A 25,616-nucleotide genomic window follows, 5' to 3' on the forward strand; every position below is an offset into this window, starting at 1 on the left:
TCTTATCTAAGTAAGAGATAAACAAAATATAAATATCAGTACTGTATATTTTGAAACTTTTAAAATAAACACGAAGAATATATAGGTATACAGGTTATTACTGTAAGGTCAACACTAGCACATAAGTTTGACTCACCTAAGTACATACCAGGATACTTCCTATTCAACACATGCACCTACAAACACATTATCATGCATACAAGCTCACTTCCTGCCACTAGCAGGAACATTAGAATATACAAAATTGTACACCATTTAAACATAAATCCAATTGGCAAATCAATGAGAATGACGTTAAAAATAAAGCTGTGCTGTGCTATTAAACAAACAAAACCAAATACAGGAAGATGGTTCATCCGTCGATTAAAAACACTGAAGACTGATGGAAAGTTAAGATTTTTTTAACTGCTTGTTCTGTATATCAAGAGATGGAATTCTTAATCTTGAAAGATACAGAGCAGGACACTGGCTATACAAACACACAGAATGCTCTGTTTGGAGAGAAGGTCTAGAGCTTTGGCCATAAGGTCTACCCATCCTGTCTTAGGGAGACTCAGACAACTGTGCTCTCTGATTGCAGTGAAAAGGAATAGCCATACACAGTCTTCTTCAAGGCCGGGGGTGCAGATGGGGATCTGGGTGCCCATCGGGAAGGTGGACGTTGATTTGTTGGCCGGGCAGGCCGAGAAAACCCTTTCCCATCAGTTGATTTCATTGCCACAGATTCCTAGAATACAAATAGAGTCAGTCATTCACTTGGGGAAGTACCCACCAACACTGCAAAGTAATATTTCAATTGATGAGCTTAGACACATTTTTCTCATTATTGAAAAGACTCACAGAGATATTTGTGTGGCATCAATCTGCACTCTAGAGACTTTTCTTGGTGGCCATTTTCATATCATCTCTATTGTAAAATACAGTACTTGGGGAATTGACAAAATTTTCACATTGTCAAGATTTTGGCTAGAAAAACTTCTTTTTGTTCCCATTTTTGAACCCACATTTCAGAGTGGTTATCTTAAGTCACTCTCCTCTGGGGTGATTGGAAAGCCCAAAACTTCCCTCAGTGGTATCTTAATTTTTTTTTAATCTGGAAAGCTGCAAATTTTGAAATCTAGAAAGAGTTGGGTTCCATTTGTGAAGGTATTAGGGCTGGGTTTTACTAGAAGATAAAATGAAACTGAAACAATAAAAAGATGGGGATCCTAGGTCATAGGCAAATACTGATAATTTTTCTGGTTCTGGAAACTCCTCAGTTAAGAAATTCCCTCTACTAGTGCAGGTCAACACCTATAACTATTAAGATCTTAGAAGGTTGCTTAGAGCATTAGCAATGAAAAGTAAAAACTTCCCTTTTGAATTTCTTTAGAGACTTGAATGTTTTGGTAAGGCAAGGCATCTCCAGTCCTAATATGCCTGTTAGCACAGGGCCAGGAACTTATTATGTTGTGAATGCCTCTTCAAGGCCCCATTTGGGGCTTTCTTGGTAAAGATACTGGAGTGGTTTGACACTGCACCACCTAATTGCCCTGGAACTTAGTAATACCTTAATATATGCTTGTTACATGTTTACATCCCTTCTCTGCATCCAGATTCTCTATATCCTCTTCCCCCCTCACCCCTAATTTGATCCTTGGAAAGGCTCCACTTCTTTATGCCTAGGGTGGTTAGAGATATCGAGAGGCGTGATTTTCCTTGTGGGTTACATAACCACTTCTTTCCATGAACAAAAAAATAAGCCAGAGGGTAAAGAAGGAACTCTCATCTGCTATCATCTGAAATTTTCTAAATTAACTGGCTCATTGTGAGGTAGTTAGAAAAGGGAACTGTAAATGAGGAGAATTTTTCAGACCCTCATACCACTCTCCTCCCCTTACAAATGTTGTATGTCTTCCTTTCTGAGTCAAAATGAAGTAATGAAAAACATTAGAGGGGTTCTTACTTGGTATCATGTCACCTCTCTGGCAGTCTGGTGAAACCTATGAACCCCTTCTCAGGATGACTTTTTGAATGCAGCAAATAAAACAAAAAGGATTACAAAGGAAAATAATTATTGAAATGCAATTTATATATGTATATGTGTGTATGTACACATACATACATACATATTTAAGTTTACAGACTCCATGTTAAAGAACTTCATTAAAGTGGGGCTCTCTTTTGTGTTCTTTGACAAAAATTCAAGTTTCTAATAGAATGAATAAAAACTTATGTTCATAATGGGATCTGTAAAGGACAAAAAAGAATTTGGGCTGAGAAAATTAGATTAGATCATGCCCCAAATCCCTTTCAACTCAAAACATTTGGATGATTTAGTGATGAATTTTTCACTCCAACAAAAGGTAGCTTCTCTGTCTGAAAATTGTACCATATCATCCTGGCTTTGGCAGATTTGTATAATGTCACAGGAAATCTTTTTTAGTACTCTGGTGAACAAATGCAAGCAAAAAGTTTTTCTAGGTAACCTCAGAAATAATAAGCAAAAGAATCTTGGATAATTCTTTGGATAGTCCTTATTTCTGGTCTCCTTGTGGTACAACATGTATAACATCTGTGATGATGGTTTTTTGAAACATACTAGGCAAAAAAAAAGACCAAAAACAAACCCCCCTAATTCTTCTTAAAAGATAGTCAGGGACTGTGACTCTTGTTGTTGCCCATGATAGTTTGTAATTCACTGACATATCATCAGGTAAATTTCTATTTTTATTTTAATTTTTGTGTAGAAGGTGCTTTTTGTATCAAAGAATAAATCTGTTCAGAGGTGTGTCCTTTGATGACATCCTTAAGACAGCTATACATCTCATTAATCTTAAGAAAAAAATAGAGAAACTGACTCTGGGGAGAAATGAATCTAATCATATTACAAATTATTTAAAAAATCTTTTCAGTAAGGTTTCCCCCACTTCACATCATGCCTTGACTATTGCAATATCCTGCTGGTTGGTCTCCCTCCCTCAAGTCTCTCCCCACTCAATTCAATCCTCCTAAAGTACAGCCCGGAGCATATCATTTCCAACCCCACCTCTGTGCAGTAATTCCAGTGATTTCCTGTTACCTCTACAATCAAATATAAAAATCCACTGCTTTTTAAGCCCTTCATAACCTGACCCCTTCCCATCCTTCCAGTCTTCTTGCACCTTACTTGCCTTCATGTACTTTGCAATTCAGTGACACTGGCTTCCTTGCGGTTCCTCACTCACAACATATTATCTCCCAACTCACCACACTTCTAATGACTATCCCTCATGCCTGGAATGCTCTCCCTCCTCACCTCCACCTCTGAGCTTCCCTAACTTCATTCAAATCTCAGTTAAAGTCCCATCTTGTGCACGAAGCCTTTTCCAGGGTCAGACATAAGCCCAGGCATTCTGAACTTTAAGATCAGCTCTCATTATACTCTAAACCTATTTTATGATATTTAAAAGATCTTATGAAATGCTAAAATTTTTTACCCTCATAAATGCCAGTTTATTGGCTTAACTAAAATAAAATTCAACCTTCATTCAAGTATTACTCTAAGCCCTCACCATGTTATGGAGCTAACTCTAGGCTCTTGAGGGTTATGCCAGTTGATTACAATTCCAGGCAGGGCTACCAAATTGGAAAGGTTGGAAAGATGGGCTAGTAATGAATTATGTTTTCTGAGGACCAGCATAGCCAAGTTTGGAGAAGCTTAGCACAAGGCTGGCTGCAAGTTGCTCAGTTATGTATATAAATATGTATATATGTATTGCAATACACAAAAACCACCTACAAAGGTATATAGGGATATGTGATCTGTATTAGTGAGGAAAGAGAGGAACAGATTTGTGAAATCACAGATCCTTGAAGTACCAAAGTAAGTAATAAAGTTGAAACTTAAAATTCAAAGTTAGTTACAGGCCTAAATTCCCAAAGGTTCAGTAAGTTTAGAAAGTAGCACAATACCAGTCACTTAGTCTAAAGGATAATTGTCTAATTTAACCCTTACCTGTTACTAAATTCTGATGCGGCTCTACACAAAAATGCACTCTCTCTTCTTACCTCTGTTAATTTTTTCCTCTCTATTTCTTGCTTGCTTTGCTGCTCCATAGACATGGCTGAATTCATCTGAAGCTCTTGCTTTTCTTGTTCTGGTTGAAACATTTCAAAACACTGATTAAAGGTGTCCTTGTCACTCTTGATGACATTACAATCCATTTTGGTCCAATGATCTTGGCAGCATTTCGAGTTTTGTGACAAAGACCCTGTCGATTTCTCATAATTTTTCAGCAGCTTTTCCACTACTCCATAGTTTGATTTGGGATCAGCTGATCGTGGACGACCTAACAAATTACTTGGTCTCCAGTTATGCTCATGAAACATGTGATGATAATTGCTAGCATTAGGATGCTCCTGTGCTTGCTTAACTTGCCCTCCCATGACTTTTTTGGTAACACTATTTGGCATTCTCTCTTTGGGCACTGAGAGACTATTGTCCTGAACACAACACAAATTGTCACTTTCTTTTATGTGAACTGCACATGTACGTAATGGACCACAGGGCTTAGAGTCTTTGGATGAATTGAAGAGTCTCTCAATATGCTGTGCTGAACTGCAACATCTATCTGTTCGAAATACAGTTCTGTTAAATTCATCTGTCTTTGCTGCCAATTTTTCATTCTTTGAAATCTTTTCAAAGTTGCAACCAACTCCTGTAAATGAGTCACTGTTAGGTTTCAAAGAAGAATTCAGGGTATCACTTACATGGAAAGCAGAATCAGATTTAACCTGGTCACTTTGGATCAATTTCTCATATGGAAGCTTATTGGAGTCAGGACAAGTTTTTGGAAACCACAATGTTGAGGGCACACTCTCCATACCTGTTCTAAGCTTGTCTATATCCTGTGACCACATATTAGTCTTCAAGTCCTTATTACATTGAGTTTCACTATCTACTTTGGCTCTTTGCACCGAAGTGGCAAAAGTAACTTGATCTTTCAAAGTATTCTGTTTATGTGAGCAGGACATGGTTACTTCATGCTGTTGTGCAGGGAAGTTATCACTATGATTCCTTTTACCTCTGCAGTCTTGTATCTTCCACCTGCCATCTAAATTTTCTTTTGCACCAGCAAAGACTGGATGATCTTCAGAATATGAGCTTGTCAAATTTCGAGAAGTGCTTCTTGGAGGAGGGATTGGTGGAGTTTCATTTCTTTGCAAAGAAAGTGTATCTGGTTCCCGGTTCTCAACAGGAGTGTCATGGGGGGTATCATCAAAATGGATTAGCTTCTTTCCATTTATCTGTTTTTCTATATCTAAACTGATTGAAGCAGTTGGGGAGCCATTGCTGATCATGTGATTCACGTCAGGATTAACTGTGCTAATTGTTTCCTGGAGAAAGGGAGTTGACTTCATCCTGCATAGAAAGTAAACAGAACAATTTAGTGATAACATTATTTAGGAGAAGCCCTTTTGACAAACAGAGGATTGGGTCTTCTGTGACTCAGTGAAGAGAAGACACTACGTATAGCTCAAGCACTGCTTTATGTTATCATTTTCCTGCTCCTGAACCTCCAATGGCTTCTCATCCTAGGAAGCCCAAACTCCTTAGCCTAATCTGACATTCAAAACCCTACCAATCTGGATCTTTTCAATTTCATATCTCCTTTCTTTCCTACACAAATACTCCACTATAGTCAGGCCTAACTACTTATTGTCCCAGCCTAGGTTTGCCCTTACACTGAATCTGAATTTTCCTTTTTGGAACAGCTATTTTCTATTTAACTTAGGCCCTCTTTAAGTTATCAAATTATAAATGGTTACCTGATTTGATAACTATTCATTGGAGAGACAGTGTGGTGTAAAGAAAAGAATGTTGGATTCAGAGTCAGATGACTTACGTTTAAATGCCATATCTAATATTTATTATCTGTGTGACCTCCATCAAAGCTACCTACTCTTTCTTTAATTCAGTTGTTTTTATATGTAAAAAAGGTGGACTATATGACCTCTTTGATCTCTTCTAGTTTTAAATCTATGAATCTATGATTTAGTGATGGACTTGGGGTTGGGAAGATCTGGGTTGAAACATGACCTCTGATATTTGTTAGCTATATTCATGGACAACTTATTTAGCCTTCCTGAGTCTCAGTTTTTTCATGTATAGGATAAGAATACTAATAACTACACTTCTTAATTCACAGGGTTGTGCAAAACACTATAATCAGAAAACTAAAAATGCATTTATAATTGCTCATCTGGTTATGTCCATATCCTTCAAATCTGAATATTTAACTGATGAACTCAAGTAAGGTAGAGGCAATGAATCCATCTTTTAAAATCTATAATTATTAATCCTACTCTTTTGATCTGCTTTATCTTTTACATCAGGAGTTTTCATCTTTTTTGGTGTCATAGACAATTTTGGTAGCATCAGGACTCCTCAGAATAGTATTTTCAAATACATAAAATGAAATACAGAGGAATTAAAAAGTGGCTATCAAAATATTTTAAAAAATCATTTCAAATTCATCCCCCGAAAATTATCCATGGATCTCAAATTAAAAAGAAAAGCAAGTCTTTTGTATTTTCTCCAGTTTTACATTCTCTTATTAGATAACCAATAAGGAAAAATGAACCAAGCATCTAGCAGGTTTGAGGAACATTTATTTCAGAGATCCAGGTTTAATATCTAATTCAGGTGATACAGCAAATATAGCATTGGCTTGGGAATCAGGAGGACCTGAGTTCAAATACAGCCTTCAGACACTTGCTTGTTTGATCCTGGACAGGTAATTTTACCCCAATTGCCTCAAAAAATCTAATTCTGTACTCCATGCCTCCAAAATTTTTAAACAGAAGAAACAAGAATAACAACAGTTACATAAAAGTATCAGGCTTTAATTCTGTTAGCAATAGGAAATTAGGTCTTAATCAATCTGTAAACAGGGAATTAGAAACATGAGAATATTTCTATAGGCCTTCAAATAGAGACAGTGTAGTGAGCCAAAATAGTAAGTGTTCATTTAAAGCTCTGCGGATATAGCAAACCATTTAATATTTTTGCACAACTCAATCCTCTTTTCTCATTGATTCTAGATGTTTCTCCCCTAGTAGGTACAAATATCTCGTTCGATCTTGTTAATTTCATTTCTTCTATATTTCTAGAAAATCAGCCTAATTTATTGCTGTCTCTGAAGTTCAGTTTTCTTTCATCAAACCTTCTGTGTGATGAAGGAAACTCTGGGAGGAACTTGATATCAAGCCTCAGCAGCAGTGGAGGAGGGTGACGGGCTTCAAGAGTTGTGTGGGAACCTTAGTTAGGTAGGATGGTAAAGGAAATTTTGTCCAAGTAGATACAATAGGGAAAGTGATGTATCTGCCCTTTGTTATCTATAAAAACAACCCCCACACATTAACTCTCTGAAAATTAACAAATTAATCTTGTGTGTTGAAACTGTCTGTACCTGTTTCTGCAGAATTCTACAAAATGAGTCTTGTATGACTAAAATTTCACTTGTTTTGAAATGCCTATAGATAAAATGTCTACTTTTATTGTGTCTAATCAATGTCTTTTAGATAGGAGCTATCAAATCAGAAGAACAGTATGATTTGGTTCAAATATAATACTAAAAATTTGTTAGTCTAGGAAATTAATCAGACTATTCCAACTTAAAAGTTCCCCAACAAATAGGAGGTATTTGGGATGATAGTTTAGTATGGTAGAAAAAAGCATTATATCTGGGGTCAGAAGATGTGGGTTCAAACTCTTCTTCTCCTACTCATTACCTTTGTGACCTGGAGCAAGTCATTTACTTCTATGAGTCTTAGATTCTTTCTCTGTATAAAGGACTGGACTAGGTAACATCCAACATCCATCCCAGCTCAGAATTCATGATCTAATCATCTTGTCAGTGTCTTATGGCCAGACTATGTTAAATAACCACTCAAAAAATGATTTTTTTAATGGTGAAAACACATTAGGTACCAAAAGGCAGAAAAACTATAGTCAATATTGATCCAATTTTTCCCTTTGTAGAAGATGCTCACTATAGTATGCAATCAAATCAAGTTTTACTGACTGTAAGTTTAATTTGGAGACATATTCAAGTATCAGAAAGGGTCATTTTATTGAATAGTGTTATTACTCAGCATAAAAGATCCATAAATATACCAACTTACCTTCTGCGGTTAGACCTCTTCCGGATTTCCTCTTGAAAGTTACATAATTCTTCACTAACTTTGGCAAGTTCCTCAAGAGCCTTTATACAGATAAACAATATCATGTTAGTTCCTTAAAATGTAAATATTTCTTTAGAAACACCTTTATGCCCAGTCATGTTTTACTTACTGTATTGAGGGCATTAGTACAGCTCTTTCTTTCTTCCTCAGAAATCTTCAAGCAAGACCCACCCTCATATTTCTTTTGGTTCTGTGTGGCCAGAGGGTCCATGAACACTGCTTTGGATGTCCTTATTGGTATTTGTTCCTTGCTTATTTCATTTTTTTCCTCAAGGAAGCTGTCTCCTTTCATAGTGTCCAGATTTAGATTCACAGGATGGAGTCCATCACTCAGCACTGCAGTGTCATGTTGTACTGGATTTGGGGGATGTGGCAAAAATGGCGCCATTTTACTTTGGACATTCTTTCCATGTTCAGCAATTTTGGAACAGTCATTCTTCTTGCTTTCCCTCCTAAGCTTTACTTCCTGGCAAAGCTAGAAAGACAATAAAATCACATTTCACTTGCAATGTCAGTTTTCAACCTGGAGCAAGCATTTGGAGTCTCTTCTTATTATGTGAGTTATATTTTATTATTAATGAACTATCTGATTCTTTTATGGTACTCTAAATCAGAGGACCTCAAAGTCATTTAAGAAGACAGGATTTACTGATCCTTACAGAACTTTTCTACAGTAGCTAAGCAAAGGTCTAGTCCTGGTTCTGTCACACACCAGACTTGAACCTTAGACAAGGATGTAACCTCTCCGCACCCATTTCCTCACCTACAAAATGTGAATAAGAATAACCTATCTTACAAAGTTGTGATAATCAAGTGATACAAAATGAGTAAAGCAATGTATAAATACGTGATTTTAATAATTGTCATTTTCTTATTTATCCAGCTTTTGAGAAATTTAAGTTTGACATAAGGAAAAATTTCCAAACAATTAGAGTTATCTGAAAGTGGAACAGGCTGCTTTGAGAGGGAGTAGGTTCCTTCCATTAGTAGACTGTAATTAAAGACTGGATTATCAGGTGACCCTTTTGGGAATGCACTGGAATAAATGTCCTCTGAAGTACCTTCTAATTCCGAATTTCTTGGATTCTGATGCTGTGATCCAGACTTTTTTTTTTATTTTCCTGACTAGTGTAGTATAAAAGAGGTGTTGGAAAAATGGTAATTACAGAGCAGTACCCACAGTATAGGCAAATGATAATCAAAATAGAATTAGATAATGGTAATGATCTTAGTGTTATAAGGTTATATCACTTTAAATACAGTCTTGGCTCAAAAGCATATTGTGAAGTGAATAGTGTAAGCATTATTTCTTCCTCTATTTTATAAGTGAGGAAGGTGAGACTTAGAGAAATTTTGAATCACTCAAGGCCATATAAATAGTAAATGGGAGAACCAGGACCCAAACTGAGCTCTTCTGACTCCAAGTACAGTGTTCTCTCAACTACATCCTGCTTCCTCTTGATGTCTTGGGGAGGAGGCTCAGGACATTCCTTCGGATTATTTAGGATCTCACTCAACAGGATTGTGCTTGATCCCAAAGGACCCAATTACCTGAGGCTGTACTATAGTTAGTACAATATTTGCTTGGGCAGCGAATACCAAGGAAATGACAGATGAAGGAGCCACAGGGAGAATGGAAGGATTCAGCCCCAAATATGGTTTCATCATCACGACTGCGCTGTCTTATGGTATAGTGCAGATATTCTTTGTTCAAGTCATGCTAAAAGGTACAGTAAAATCCACAACCTACAACTGTAGGTTGCCTAATGGTCTGTATCTGACTTCAGGATGACATAGCACCACTATGAATGAGTAAATTTATAGTTTTATCTAAACAGAGATTCATTCAAAAATGATGGTTAGTCTGATATACCATTTTGTGTCAAGAATTATGAGACGATAAAGACAGTGTCTTTATTCCACGTAACCTTGCATGCCATGCTGACTAATGTTTATTTGTCAAATTTATTCCAACTATGGCATTATGCACTTTTGATCTTTTAGGAAGGGCCATAGTAGCAAATATTTTAAATATTCATAATGAACTATGCTTGTGAAATAATGTAAAATATCCATTCCATTTATTTTTTAGATCTGGCTTTAAATTGACTAGATTCCCTCCTTTGTCCTATAGAATGTGTGTTCTCCCAACAGTAGAATCAAGGACCTGTTTCCTTGACCTCTTTTCCATACTAACTCTTTGTAGTCAGTGCAATTCTATTGTCTATTTGAATCAAATATTATTTCATGGGCATGAAAATCCTATTAAAAGATTTAAGCCAGGAGTTCTTAACTTTGGGTCTGATAACTTGTTTTAAAAATATTTTTGATAACTGCATTTCAGTATAGTTGATCTCCTTTGTAATTTTATGTATTCCACTTTTACGAATTTTAAAACTTGATTCTGAGAAGCAGTCTATAAACTTCACTAGAATGCCAAAGGGGTCCATGATACAAAAAAATGGTAAGAACCTTTGGACTGGGGCAGCAGTTTTTAAAGTGTAGTTTCCAATACCTTAGGAGTTTCCTGAGACACTTTCAGGCTGTCCATGAGGTGTCATTTGCCTGTTAAAATACTATTATCTTTTCCAACTACGTATCTGTGTGATGTTGGATTTTCTTCATATACCTCAACTGAAACAACATATCGCAAGAGACTGAATGCAGAAACATGAGAATCTAGCTAAGTTCTAATAAGTCAGATATAGTTACAAAAATATATAAAATGATTCACTATTTATGCTAAATTTTTTTGTTTTGGAAAAATAACTATTTTTCCATAAAATATTTGTTAATATTTAATGATTTTACTGTTACTCTAAATGAAAAAATGAAATTTCCAAAATTTATAAGTTTTAATATCAGTAAATATTGATAGGAAGAACCCAAATAAACAAAAGCTCTTTAAGATCCTCAATAGTTTTTATGAGTGTAAAGTGTTACTCAGACCAAAAGGGTTGAAAACTGTCTGAGTAGAGGAACCAGGGAGCAACCTCTGGAGAATAACAGGCAGGCACATCATTACCTGGGCCCACTACAGTCCTCATCCCAACCCCCTCCCCCCCAATCCCACTCCCCAAGGCTTTTTAAACTAAATGGCACCAAATAATTGTTTTGATGATTTTATGGATGGTTTTCCTCCCTCACTGGATAGCTTGATGAGCCAGTATTTGTGTCTATATAAGGCTATTATATGAAAACTTTAAATCAGTTGAGGCAGCCTAATTAATTCATGAATGCAGGACAGGTCAAGATTGCACTCTAACTTTTAGCTGTGATTTGATCCAGTAGCCCTGCATCAACACACCATAAATCTACGAGCAAAGGAGGGGAAGGGGAAAGTAAGACACTCTCAGAGCTATATTGGGGACTGGAGGAAATGCTTTCCTCCAAGGGATTTGGAAGGTCATGCTGTGCTCTGTCTAACTGTAAGCCTTGGCTATGTACAATTCTACAGAGATCCTTTTGCCTTATTGGCAGAAGCAGCATTGGCATTCAGTGGTTCCTCACTATTTCCCAAACTAACTTCTATTTTAATATTACTAACTACTGATTACTTGATATTTAATTAAAAATATTTAGAGATAAAGACCATGAAAGTATGCTTTTTAAGATCCTGCTTACCTAAACTTCGAACTCTGCCAACCTACTGTCTTTGGAGGTATAAATATATACATAAAAAGAAATAATATAAATACTATCCAAAGAAAACAAGTTAAAATTAATTACATTTAATTATTTTTCATGAAGAAATACATGTCCACAAGTAAGAATACTAAAGCTGTTGCTTGATGGCAGTGTACTTCACGTGACAGAGTGAGTAATGGCTAATAGAAAAAAAAATTACTATTTGTGTCAAGGTTGTGATATGCCATTTATCATAACCTCTTTTCTATTGAATGTCACCAATAAATACAGCTTGATGCTATTTACTTTTTGATGCATGACACTTTTCTATTTTCCTGGTCTATGTAGCATATAATTTCTTTAGGGAGACAGACTTCATTTATCACCTCCAGATTAGAAAGATATATTTTTGAATACCCCACTGTAATTTTACTAAGTAATGTTCTTCCAATTAAATCTTACTTTCATGCATTTTCCCTACATGCCCTTGGTATCAGAAAATTCACAGATCTTATTTCATATCTACAGTGTCTCTAGCAACAGTACATAATTCTAGCAATTAAATAGTAAATTTGGTCTTAAAATATATATTGGAGTGGTGTTTCAAGTTTTTTTTAAAAACTTCTATTCAGTATTATAAAATGAGTACATTTTCTTCTCTACCGAGTGCCATTAGATGATGTTATGCCTGTGTGGTTTATCTAAAAAAATTCACTCTAGTGGGTGCCTAATGCTGAAAGAGAAAAAATGGTAAGAGTGGTATCCAAAGAGAAGCATTAACAAAAAAGTATCACTTGGATCTTGGGATTTATATATTCACAATATTTATATTTATTCACAATAAATCATCACTTACCTCTTCTATCTTCTTCTGCATAACTTTCCATTGGCTTTCCCATTCCTTCCTTTCGTTGTCAAATTGGTCCAGTAATTCCATCCTTTCCTTAATCCAGTTGGTCTCTGTAGTCTCCCATTGCTCATGGAGGTCCATGGCAACCAAGTAAGAGCCAATGAAGAAGTGGGATTTTTTGATTTTTTTTCTTCTTTGTTTCTCCTTACTGATTCTTGGAGGCTGGGAATTATTTTATTTGAACCAATCTCTCTTGCCTTTGTGTCTAGCTTTTAAAACAGATCACAGTATAAATATAACAAGATATAGTTCCAAATTCTCTTGCTTTCTAGAAATAAATTTTACCATAATGTCAACAACCAATGAACAGTAAACAAACTATAAGAAAATTGGATGGGAAAGAAGAAAAGTAGATGATAGCAATCAGCCTCAGAAAGGAAAACTAATACAGTCTGAAAACAAATCCAAAGCTTTGTTCTCTGAGACAGATAGAAAAACTATATTAAGCAAAACAGCCCAAATGCTTGAGTGTCATGCATTTGTATGTTATTGTTGTTTTTAAAACGTAACAACTTAATTCCTAGAGAGTGATTCTTTCATGAATACTAATGATTAAGTTCAGCAGAATCAAAACGCCTAAAGGAAACTATGGCTGAGCTCTTGGCCATCTGACTATGGCAGAATATAATATAATTAAATCAATTTTCCTAATTTGCAGTAGCATCCTCCCAAAACTATGACTCTTTTGCAGCCAAATTACATCATTGCTGCCATTATTCAAAGTCTCAGGCTGTGTCAAAATGAAGTTAAAAGAATCTTTAGGTAAAAACCAAAAATTCTAAGTCAATCAGGTTACAATTTTTAAAATAATGATAATTTTTAAAATTAGTAATAATTTTACTTAAATTATGCTTGGAATATTAAAATTATCTGAGAATCCACAGTATAAAATCTATTCATACACATTTCCCATTCCATATTCTATATGATATGGCCTGTCTGGACAGTTGAAATTCAAGATGTTTAAGGGAACATTTTACTCAGGTCTAGGAAAAAACAAGGATTGGGCTCAGCAGTGATGAATAAAGGTTAAAGAACACCAAGTAAGGCTCCTAATTGTTCTTTAATAATGAACAACAGTAATTAACGTTTATGTTTATATATATATGTATATATATTTTAAAGACTAAAGGGACACTTTAAGTTCTCTGTCTCTACCTCTCTCTCTCTCTCTCTCTCTCTCTCTCTCTCTCTCTCTCTCTCTTTCTCTCTCTCAATTATCATTTTCCTCATTCAAAAATTGTATTAAATGACCATCTGGACAATACACTTTGCTAAATGCTAGGAAAAACGTAAAGATAAATGAGTCATGGGCCTTTTATGGGTTCTTTTTCTTTTTTCGTATCTGGTATAAACCTCTGATTGCTGGCTTCCACATCTTTGCACAAAATAGTCTAATTTGGCAGGAGTGGCTACTTTGGGCAGTTTGTTTGTCAATAACTGTTAGTTTTTTTTGAGACATGAGTCAAGTTGGTAACAATGAATATAGCTCCTTCTTATAAAAGACTTGAGTGAGTACTTCTGACTCTCAGTCATGTTCTAGGTGTCATTTGATATCTTAACTCATTGGCATCAAGAGCTGAAATTTAGCCTTTGGTGACCTTGCTTAAAGAAGTTGTGAAAATAAGTACAAGAATTCAGTCAGCCTAGGAAAACCTGATGTCATTACATCAGTGGATACAAGAAATCCCTTCTGTAATTTACATAGATTTCAATTGACATAGTCTTAGAGGCTTACCTGAGCCTCAGACAGATCAAATGCCTTGTCCATGGTCACAAAGCTAGCAAGTGTCAGGGGTGGAATTTAAAACTAGATCTTGATTCCAAGTCTAGCAGTCAATTTCTGTTGAGAGTACCACCATATCTTAGTCATATAGGCTCATAACCTCAGAGTCATTATCCATTCTTCTTTTCCTTGACTTTCTGGAACTAATCACTTGCTAAATCTTGTCTCTGTCTCTACATCTTTTGCTTTCATTTCCTTCTCTCTATCCACATAACAACTACTTTAGTTCAGGCCCTCATCTGCACCCATTAGAATACGCCTGACTGACTTCCATGTTTCTAGTACCTCTCCCTTCCAGTTCATTCTCCATATATCTGATTATATTATCTTTTAAGGCACAGTTCTAACCATGTCACTTCTTTGATTAAAGATTTTGGGTGGTTCTACATTTCCTTTAAGTTAAAATAGAAACTATTTATTACTTTAAATGCCGTATTTATTATTTATTTATTTATTTTATTTAAAGTTCTCCATACTTTCTCCATACTTATTTTATATGACTCCTCTTCAACAGGCATTATAAGTACATTAAATGAGACTGTTCCTTGAATTCAGTATTCCATCATGTTCTATACAGACTGCCTTATCCCATGTCTGAAATGAACTCTATCTATATGCTCGCTATTTCTAATTCTTAACCTCCTTCAAGACTCAGGTTAGCCTTCTATACAAAGCCTTTGATGATGCCCCAAGTTAGTTCTATCTACCTTCAAAAAATACTGTGTATGTGCTTATCTGCATATAATTTTCTAAGAACCATGGCTATCTCTAAATGTCAATCTAGCTGCTAGTTCTCTAAATGTGATCTACTTGTCAAGTGATCATTGAGTTGATATGCTACTAGAGGAATGAAATCATCTCAACCACATTCCTATTATTTAAAAAAAGAGAGAAGCAAATAAGAATTGGTGGATTTGGGTTAATGAGCAAACAAAGGCAACAAGAAAAAATAATTTCTTGGGCAACTTAGCCATCTGGTATTGTCATGATAATGATAATTATTTGCAGAAATGGACACCATGAAAATAACTGTAGCTTATGCACCAACAGATGTCAAATAGGATGAAACGATAGAGAAAATCCTTGTAGGATTTAATAACTTAATGAAACCCTCCATATCTCCAGTTTTCTCCAATAATCCAAATCATTGTTCATTGCTTATAAATAAGAATTTTATTTGATAGAAAGAAATGTCACTTCAAGGCACTTCTTCAACATAGTATCTCTCACATATATATCAAAACTATATGAGGTACTCAATGATGATTAATATCAAGTGAGGCATATATTAAAGATATTTTCAATACTGTCAAATATGATAAGCACTGCAAAGTACAAATTGAAAAGGGATTCCTTATTGATAGTGAGATCCTCCAGTTGGTGGTATTTGCCAATGGCATGCTGATTACATGAAACCACAGAAAGATGAAGTCTTTAATATGCTATCCATAATCACTTAAAAGAGTTTAGCATAACTATGCTCCCAATAAAAACCAAGAAGATAAAGAATCCCTGATGTTCAGGCTAAGATCTGCAGTTAGAAAGAGAACCTATAATGTTTATCTATCTATCCATCATATACCATCTATCTCCATACATCCATATGGACATACATGTGTATATTTACCTACCTATCTATCTTTGGTGGACACTACAAATAACTTCTCCCTGACAAGAAGACCCATCTTTTTAATTTCAAAATTCTCCTGGTGATGCTGCAGGGCTATGACTCATGAAATACTATATATTTTCTAAAGAACTAAAACTGACACTCACTCAAAAGGCAATGAAGAGGAGAAGCAGAGCCAAGATGGTGGAATAAAGGCAAAGGTGCACGTAAGTTCTTCTAAATTCTTCTCCAAACAAATTTAAAATAATGCCTTAAAATGAATTCCATTATGGTATAGCCAAGAAAAGGATGAGGTGAGACAATTTTCTAGCCCAAGGTCATAGAAGGTCAGCAAGAAAGGTCTCTCATTGGGGTGAGAGTGGAGCACAGTCCTGTGCAGGCCATGCATGCACTATTCACACCCCAGCGAGCCAGTAGTAGGTTTTGGGGGTAACTGACTTAGCAGGGATGACTGAATCAGCAGTGGGGGCTTCTAGAGATCTCAGCCCACAAACAGCAAGGAAATCAGATAAGTGGACAGAAGAAGATTACAGGGAACACTTTGCTGGTACTGGGCATGACTCTGTTGCATTGCTGATACTTGGTTCCAGGTCACAGTCCCAGGGTGAGGATGAGCACTAGCACACTAGAGTGTGTGGTCACTGGGGTACAGGGACCCTGGCCACAGTTCTAGGGCAGAAAAAAGTGCTTATGGTTGCTCACAGAACAGAGCACAGACCACATTGGAAGAATTGAAAACTTCTGCACTCCCAGAACTAGCTTTGAAAAAAGCAGCACAAAAAAAGCTGATGCTTGGGAAAGTACCTCCTCCACCCCAAGAACAGAGCCCAATTTTAACATAAAGTTATAAGTCAAGAAATAGACTGAAAAAAATGAGCAAACAACAAAAATGAACCTGACAATAAAATGCTACTATTGTGACAGGGAAGATCAAAACACAAACTCAGAAGAAGAAGACAATAAAGTCAAAACTGCTATATATCCAAAGCCTCAAAGAAAAAATTGTGAATTGGTCTCAGGCTGCAAAAGAATTCCTGCAAGATCTCAACGAGGATATTACAACTCAAATAAGAGAAGTAGAGGAAAAATTCAGAAAACAAATGAGAGGGATGCAAGAAAAACATGAAAAAGAGCCAACAGCTTAGTAAAGGAGGAACAAAAAATACTGAAGAAAATAACACCTTAAAGAAGAAAATAGATCAAATGGTAAAAGAGGCACAAAAATCCACTGAAGAGAAAAATGTGGTTAAAAAGCAGAATTAACCAAATGTAAAAAGATGTATAAAAATTCAACAAAGAGAATTCCTTAAAAAGCAGAAGTGGCCACATTGAAAAAGATGTACAGGAATTCACTGAAAAAGAAAACTGCTTAAAATGTGGAAGCTAATGACTCCATGAGATGTCAAAAAACAATAAAACAAAGTCAAAACAATGACAAAAAGAAGAAAATATAAACTAGCTAAAAATACCTGACCTGGAAAATAGATTAAAGAAAGATAATTTAAGAATTATTGGACTACCTGAAAGCCATAATTTAAAAAAAAAAGCCTCAACATCATTTTTCAATAAATTGTCAAGAAAAAACTGCCTTGATATTCTAGAACCAGAAGGCAAAATAGAAATGGGAAAAAATCCACCAATCACCTCCTTGAAAGAGATTCCAAAATGCAAACTCTCAGGAATATTATAGCCAAATTCCAGAGCTCACAAGGTAAGAAAATATTGCAAGCATCCAGAAAGAAATAATCCGAATGTTGTGGAGCCATGGTCAGGATAACACAAGATTAGCAGCTTCTACTTTAAAGAATCAGAGGGCTTAGAATATGATATTCTGAAGGACAACGGAGCTAGGATTACAACCAAGAATAACCTACCCATCAAAAGTATAATATAATCCTTCAGGGAAAAACTGGATATTCAATAAAATAGAGGACTTTCAAGCATTCCTGATGAAAAGACTAGAGTTGAACAGAAAATCTGGTTTTCAAATACAAGACCCAAGAGAAGCAAAAAAAAGTAAACAGAAAAGAGAAGTCATAAGGGATTCAACAAGGTTAAACTGCTTATGTTCTTCCATGGGAAGATGATACCTGCAACTTCTAAGAGCTTTATCATTATTAGGGCAGTTAGAAGCAATATACATAGACAAAGAACATGAGTGTGAGTAAACTATGATGGGATGATACCTAAAAAATAAAATTAGGGGGTGAAAAAGAGGGATCCACTGAGAGAAAGGGGAAGGCAAATCTGTCTTACCTATGGGGAAGAAGGAAGAGAAAGGTATTAGAGAAGACAGTGTGGCTGATAGAAAGGAGAGTAGATGGAGGGAGGTGATGCTCAGAAGCAAAGCTCTTTTGAGGAGAGACAGGATGAAAAGAGAGAGAGAGAGAAAAGGATAAACAGGAAAAAATAGTATGGAGGGAAATACACAGTAATCATAAATGTGGGAAATTTTTTTTATCAGGTTCTCTGATGAAGGCCTAATTTCTCAAATATATACAGAACTGAGTCAAATTTACTGGAATATGTCATTCCCCAATTGATAAATGGTCAAAAGATATGAACAGGTAATTCTCAGATCAAGAAATCAATGTTATTTATAGTCATATGAAAAAATGCTCTAAATCACTATTGATTAGAAAATAGAAATTAAACGATTCTGAGCTACTACCTTACACCTATCAGGTTGGCTAATATGACAGAAATGGAAAAATGACAAATGTTGGAAGGCATATGGGAAAACTGGAACACCAAAGCACCATTGATGGAGTGGTAAACTGATTTCAACCATTGTGGAATGTAATTTCAAACTATACCCAAAAGGCTATAAAACCACGTATACCTTTTGACCCAACAATACCACTATTGGATCTCTATGCCAAAGAGATTTTTAAAAAAGTAAAAGGTACTATATGTACAAAAAATTGATATTTTTATTAATATTTATTAATATTAACATTGCAGCTCTTTTTTTGTGATGGTAAAGAATTGGAAATTGAGGGGATGCCCATTAACTGGGGAATGGCTGAATAAGTTGTGGTATATGATTGAAATGGAATACTAGTGTGTGATAAGATATGACAAAAAGGTTGCTTTCAGAAAAAATCTAGAAAAACATATGAACTGATGCAACATTAAGTGAGTAAAATCAGGAGAACATCATATATAGTAACAGCAATATTATATGACGATTAGTTGTGAATGACTTCATTATTCTCAGAAATACAAAGATCCAAGACAATTCCAAAGGATTTATGATGATAAAATGCCATCCATGTTCAGAGAAGGAACTGATGGAGTCTGAATGCAGATTGAAGCAAACTGTTTTTTATTTTCTTTCTTTTTTTGTCTCTATTTTCTTTTACAACATGGTTAAATGTCTTTTACAACATGGTTTACATGTGGAGTCAAGACTCCACATGTAAAACCTATGTCAAATTGCTTGCTGTAACACCAATGCAATACCCATAGCAGCTGTTACAGATATGCATGCATATTTTCAGGCTAAATTAGCAAACTATAAACTCTCTTCCTGAAAGACAAAATGAAAATATTTATTCAGATACCAGAAAGTCAAATCTATCATAGTAACAAAGAAATCTACACACATAGGGAGCACGGCCATCCCCAAGCCTTCCCTCTGTTAGGTCTCCACACACACAAACAAGCTCCCTTAGACAAAATCACTTCTGCTCTCACTCGCACTAGCTGCTCTGCTCTGTCTGCTCTCAAGCTGTGGGCTGGGTCAAGCTCAAATCAGGTCACATGGGCTTATTAAGGGGCAGGGAAGATTTTTCTTCTCTATGAAAGGGGTGGATAGATTGGGAGAGAATTTGGAACTCAAATTTTTTTTTAAATGAATGTTAAAAAGTGTTTTTACATGTAACTGGGAAAAATAAAATATTTTAAAGATTGGTGGACATTAAAAGGCTGTATAACCCAACAAGCAAGGAACTATGAAGGAGAAGCAGTGTAAATGATGTCTTAAGAGAAATATGTGGTTGAAAAAACAGAAGTGATGGTCATGTGACAAGAGTAAAGGATAATACCAATGAACAATCTGTGGGGTCCTTTGGTATCCCCACGATTCAAAAGAACTCAAAGAAGGACACCAATATATTGGGCGAAATTCCTGTGGCAAAGTTCTAGAACAATATGGATGGACAAGATTTTCACGGGATAGACAGGCATTGATGGGTTTCAATCTCTATCACTGAAAAGAGTACCTATATTGATGACATCACAAAAATGGAATTTTTTTGAAGGCAGGAATAGTTCCTTTTTGTACTTGTACTCCTCAGTGCCTAGCACAGTATACTGAATATAGTAAGCACTTAATGAATATATACTGAATTGAATTTTCTTTAATTTTACTTTTGCCTATCTTGCTTACCTAATTTGCCTTGGGGACCGTCGCTTATCTTTAGGCATGGGCAATGCAGGCAGGTGCTGATTTTTATAAACTGGCTTAAAAGTTGGATGTAGTTAACTGGGAGAAAATGACTTGCTGAGTAGAAGACCTTGATTCATTAGAATTCCAAAGTTTTGTGATATTTTTGTATCATTTACATTAGAAAAGAAAAAAGAGAAGATGGCTTATCTACAAGGGCATATTTAATCAAGCAAACTATAAAAAGATAGTGGAACAGTTTCAGGTCCTAGGGAAAAAAAGTAAAGAAGAAGACCTTCTTCCTGGTCCTATCAGGCAAATCAATAACATTGGAGAATTATTGAAATAATTTACACACCAGTAACTTCAGAGAATCCTTTTTTTTTCTGAAGAATAGAGCCCTTGCTAGCTTGTCTGACACATTTTTAATATTTTGACTTCAAAGGTTATTACCTTTTCTGTTCCTTTCTTAGTTCTTCCTGAATCTATTCCAAACTAAAGTATAAATTCAGGCAAACTCCTTTTTTCACCCACCTAAAGAATATCTAAAGGGTAAATAAATTAGGATTGCCCCAAGAAACACAGTTTTCCCCTTAGCCAAGTGACTTTCCAAAAGAAAATTCTAATTCTGTACTTATTTGAGAAAAGCCAAACTCCTCACTTAATATGGAAGGAAGCCAGTGGGCAGAATTTGCACTTCTCTGGGGCCAGAGCTCTTGCTCAGTGCCAGGAATGTGATGCTTGAAGATCAAAAACAAGCATTGGCATACAATTTCCAATAAACCACAGATCTGTGGTTCTCTTTATGTCAGGATTTGTGTAGACATTTGAAGCCTCTTATCTTTGCTTTGGATCCATTTTAAATCATTAAATGAAGGAAGAGGAGAAAGGAATGATGGAGGAGGATGATTATGAAGGGCTCGTGATGAAGAGGTCTGTTGAGTGTAAGGAGGAAATGAATCTTGAAAAATTGAAGACAAATGATGGGATGTCATCAAGAGCTCCAAATATCTGTGTTGGGAATATGGAGCCTAGAGTTGGAATGCTGAAGGAAGAGCAGAGTGGTTCTTTGTCTAGCCCTGTCTTCTCAGCCCTCTAACTGCCCCTTCCCAGACACCCTTGTACTCATTTGATGTCCCCAATCTCCTGATTCTCATTTTGCCTTCATCCCCAAATTTTCCAGCTGATCCCTTTTCCCAAGATGATTTTTCAGATCCATCTTCACCCATTTCCAGGCTCCTGTTCGCCTTCCTGTTTTCCCTCAAATTTTCTTCCCTGATCCTTGAATCTCTCTTAGATCTCCTACATCTTTATAACCTTGTGTGGAGGGTAAAAATTGATTGCCCTTTTGACATAATTAATAAAGAAACCACCATACTTCTAAAAGGTAAAGGCAATAACTTGAGATAATAATTCGCTTTTTTGAAATACAGTTTTTCATTCTGGCCTTTACTTAATTGCCTGTTTTCCGAAAAGCCCAGTTGTGCATAAGCTCTTCCATTCTTACTCATTTTCTCTCAACAGTGGTAGAGAGTACAGAATAAATATTTAGAGGTAAGCTCCCTCTTACTTTAAATTAACATAGACAATACCTATACAACATTGGGCTGTAATAATTACTGTTTTGTTATAAAGCAGATATAAATATTATCAAACTAAAAACATTTTTTAGATGAAGAGAGCTCAGCAAGAAAACAGTGAGATGTCATAATAGGAAGCATATTAAAAAAATATGTGACCCTTGACTGTAGTCACTTTTTACTAATGATACTGAAGCAATTATAAAAGTCCATTCTGTTCCCAGCTCCTACAGACTTCTCTGTTGCCTCCTCTCCTACAGACTTTGGTATCTGTGTGGGAGAAGAGGAAGATTTCTAAGGAATATTCTCTGTGCTGTTTTAACTGTCCCATTCCACTCCCTTCAGATCTGGAGATTGGATCAAAATGATCTGGTGAAAACCATAAGAAAGTAACAGGAAAACCGAGTAATTCTATTACACCTAATTTTCTCTTATAGCTCTAACTGTGAGGGAACATGTGCTTGAAGACAATTAACCAATAATAAGAAAGGTAGCACAGCAGTGGAAATGTCTGGAGTCAGAGGTTCTGGGTTCAAATCTCAGTTCTGTCAGCAACCTGACTGATTGTGGGCAACATCACTGATTTCAGTTTGTTCACCTGTAAAAATGATGTGGTTGGACTCGATGGCTTTTGAGGCTCCTTGCAGCTCTACAACCTATGATTCTGTTTACTGAGTTATTTTTCAGTCACCTCCAACTCTCTGTGACTCCATTTGAGATTTTCCTGGCAAAGATACTGGAGTGGTTTGCCATTTTCTTCTCCAGCTCACTTTTTACAGATAAGGTAACTGAGGCAAACAAGCTTAACTGTCCATGGTCACACAATTAGTAGGTGTCTGAGGCTGGATTTGAACTCATGAAGATGACTCCTGACTCCTGATCAGGTACTCTATCCACTGTGCCATCTAGCTGCCCTTGATTCTATGATAAGTACCTGCTTATAGGTACTGAGTGAGGTTCTGGGGATACCAAGATAAAAAGAGGCTATAATGGAAAGAAGACTGACTCTGGTTTTAGAAGGCTTAGGTCCAAATCCTACCTCTGATGCTTACTAAGTTTTCTCATATGCAAAAATTAAGAGTTTGGATTAGAATAGCTGAAAATCTATGTCTGTATGTCCCTAGGCAAGTAACATAACCTCCATGGGCCTTAGATCTCTTATGTGTAAAATGAGGGACTTGAAGTAGATATTGTCTGAGATCTTGTACAGTTCTACATGATAAGTCAGAATCCTTCACCTCAGGAAGCCATTTCTGATAACTTTCCAGACCAGGATGACATGAGCCAATTAGTGTTACCACAGGACATTATTTTCATTGCTATTACTAGCCAAAACCATGCCTTCTAATTAAAGGGATGCTCCATCCTTACTTTGCCTCCTCTTTAAACTACTACTGCCTTTTCACCCTTCATAACTCTTGGGTTTTTGTTGTTTTTCACTCATTTCAGTCATATTCAACTCTTTGTGACCCCCTTTGGAGTTTTCTTGGCAAAGATACTGGAATGGTTTGTCATTTTCTTATCTTGCTGATTTTACAGATGAGGAAACTGAGGCAAATACAGTTCAATTACTTCCCCAGGGTCACACAGCTAGTAAGTGTCTGAGGTTGGATTTGGACTCAGGTCTTCCTGACTCCCGGTTTGGTGCTATATCCACTGTGCCACCTAGCTGCCCTAAAGTTTATTTAGGGTAGGTTTATTTAAATTTATTGAACTTGAATCTATTAAGCATTATCAAGTTAGATGCACACTTTAACAGTAACCTGGCTCTCTCAAAAGGACTCTCTCCTCTACTAAGTATTCTACCCATGCATATATAAACATCTTTTCTGCAATTTAAAACTTAAAGAGCTTTCTGGACCTTGGAAGGCTTTGCACAGGGTCACAGAGCTAGTATGTATCAGAGGCAAGACTTGAACACAGGTTTTCTGACTGAAAGTCCATTTCTCCAGATATAACATAATACTGCCTCTCTTTCAATAAAAAATAATAAAATAATTGATTTTAAAATAAATGTTTGACATAAAAATGCAAGTATCTAAAATTAATTTGCCTTTATGTCAGAGGATAATGATCCCCCCCCCCCTTTTTTCAAGACATTAGCCTGTTATGGATAACAGGTTTGATAATTTGATAAATATACTTAATGTTCAATAACAATGATAAGCTTGGATGAAAGTGACTTTATTTACCTCTAAAATCTTAAGGCTGAACATTTTGTGAACTGTACATTTAGAAAAATTAAACCTCCCTAAAGCTCCTTTCTGAAAACAGTGTCAAACAAAAGAAGCCAGACTACTTGATGGCATTGTTAGCATTTTCTCACTGGAAAAAAAAATCAAAGTCTAAAGACACTGTCTAAGTAGCTGAAGGGTTTTTTCCCTTGGAACTCAGTGCAAACCGTTACTACATACCTCATTGTTTTCAAGCAGAGACAGATGTTTAAATAATCCTGGACTCCAGCAGTTTCAAGTTTTAAAACATAGCATTCCCTCTCTAGTTTATAACAATTAGATGCTCACTTTTAGGTTTCCAGAAATAAAACATACCTTTTTTTGCAGGGAGGAAATCCTTTGAAAGTTCTGTCAGTCCATTGGTAAATCTAGCAGTGAAAAACAAGTGGAATGTATAGCTATGAGAACAGGAAAAAAAAAAATTTCCAGCTCTGTGAATTTCACTCCTTTAGGAGACACCAAAGCGGGAACAACAATTCAGCACAGCAACACTAAAGGCTCTTTGAATTCTTCACTACTTTTACAGAGTGAAAAAAAAACAAAACAACAGTTCAGCTCAGCGTCAGACCAGCAGCTGGGACTGGTGTGACGTCAGTTATGGGGAGGATGGCCTTAGAGACACCTCTTCCAACCCCAGCTCTGTAACTTTAGATCTGTTCATATTTTGTGTAAACAACTTTAGGTCCAGGACATTTTTAGCTTTATAGTGTAGCCCAGCATTTTCAAGCACGCCAAAAGAACTGATGTTAATATCAAACGGATGACAATGGCCCATTTTAGATCCTTTTTGTTAGGGAAATTTAACTCTTGTTTTCAAGATCTTGATTTTTTTTTTAACTACATGCAATCTCAATGTATATATGTCAATGTCTCCTGAAGTTGTGTGGCTAGGTTCTGGTACACCAAATCAGGCATTCTCTACTTACTTGGTGGATTTCAAAGGCAGGGTATGTGGGGTGGGGGGAAAGGGGAGAGAAGGGGCATATTGTTCTTTCCAACTCTACAGTGCTCATACTCTAGGATTAAAAACCTAGCCATTTCTAATTTTTTTATATGAAGTACCACTTGGAAAATATGTTTCTTCTCAGATGATATACGACATGTTTCTCTTCATACTTCCCTATGCCATTCTCCAAGCTAGTAATTCTTTTTTTTTTTAATGCTACTACTATATACTGCTTTAAGGTTTACAAAACACTTTACCTATATTATCATAGTTAATCCTTACCATAATTCTGTGAGGTTTCATGT

General features: G+C 36.0%; 1 protein-coding gene across 4 annotated transcripts; it reads right to left on the bottom strand.

The window, feature by feature from the left end:
- Positions 1 to 385: 385 nt before the first annotated feature.
- Positions 386 to 24,952, bottom strand: KIAA0408 (KIAA0408 ortholog). Of its 4 annotated transcripts, none has more exons than XM_072643272.1 (6): positions 24,681 to 24,952; positions 12,692 to 12,954; positions 8,318 to 8,683; positions 8,149 to 8,228; positions 4,030 to 5,383; positions 386 to 727 (listed from the first exon to the last, which is right to left on the bottom strand). In XM_072643272.1, the coding sequence occupies exons 2-6, from the start codon at positions 12,824 to 12,826 to the stop codon at positions 554 to 556; spliced, it is 2,109 nt and encodes a 702-aa protein (XP_072499373.1). In that variant the 5' UTR covers positions 12,827 to 12,954; positions 24,681 to 24,952; the 3' UTR covers positions 386 to 553. The 4 variants fall into 4 exon arrangements, with proteins under 4 accessions (XP_072499373.1, XP_072499374.1, XP_072499375.1 ...); XM_072643273.1 differs by having other exon boundaries at positions 12,692 to 12,950; positions 24,681 to 24,880; XM_072643274.1 differs by having other exon boundaries at positions 581 to 727; positions 3,977 to 5,383.
- Positions 24,953 to 25,616: the final 664 nt, after the last annotated feature.

This window comes from Notamacropus eugenii, chromosome 2 (assembly GCF_028372415.1).
Source record: "Notamacropus eugenii isolate mMacEug1 chromosome 2, mMacEug1.pri_v2, whole genome shotgun sequence".
In the NCBI taxonomy this organism is placed as follows: domain Eukaryota; kingdom Metazoa; phylum Chordata; class Mammalia; order Diprotodontia; family Macropodidae; genus Notamacropus; species Notamacropus eugenii.

Excerpts from the sequence above, each read along its gene's own strand:
- KIAA0408 (XM_072643272.1), bottom strand. The coding sequence starts at position 12,826 with ATGGACCTCCATGAGCAATGGGAGACTACAGAGACCAACTGGATTAAG. Across the intron at positions 8,684-12,691 it reads TGCAGAAGAAGATAGAAGAG|CTTTGCCAGGAAGTAAAGCT; the intron begins GTAAGTGATGAT and ends TTGTCTTTCTAG. Across the intron at positions 5,384-8,148 it reads AAGAGGTCTAACCGCAGAAG|GATGAAGTCAACTCCCTTTC; the intron begins GTAAGTTGGTAT and ends CTTTCTATGCAG.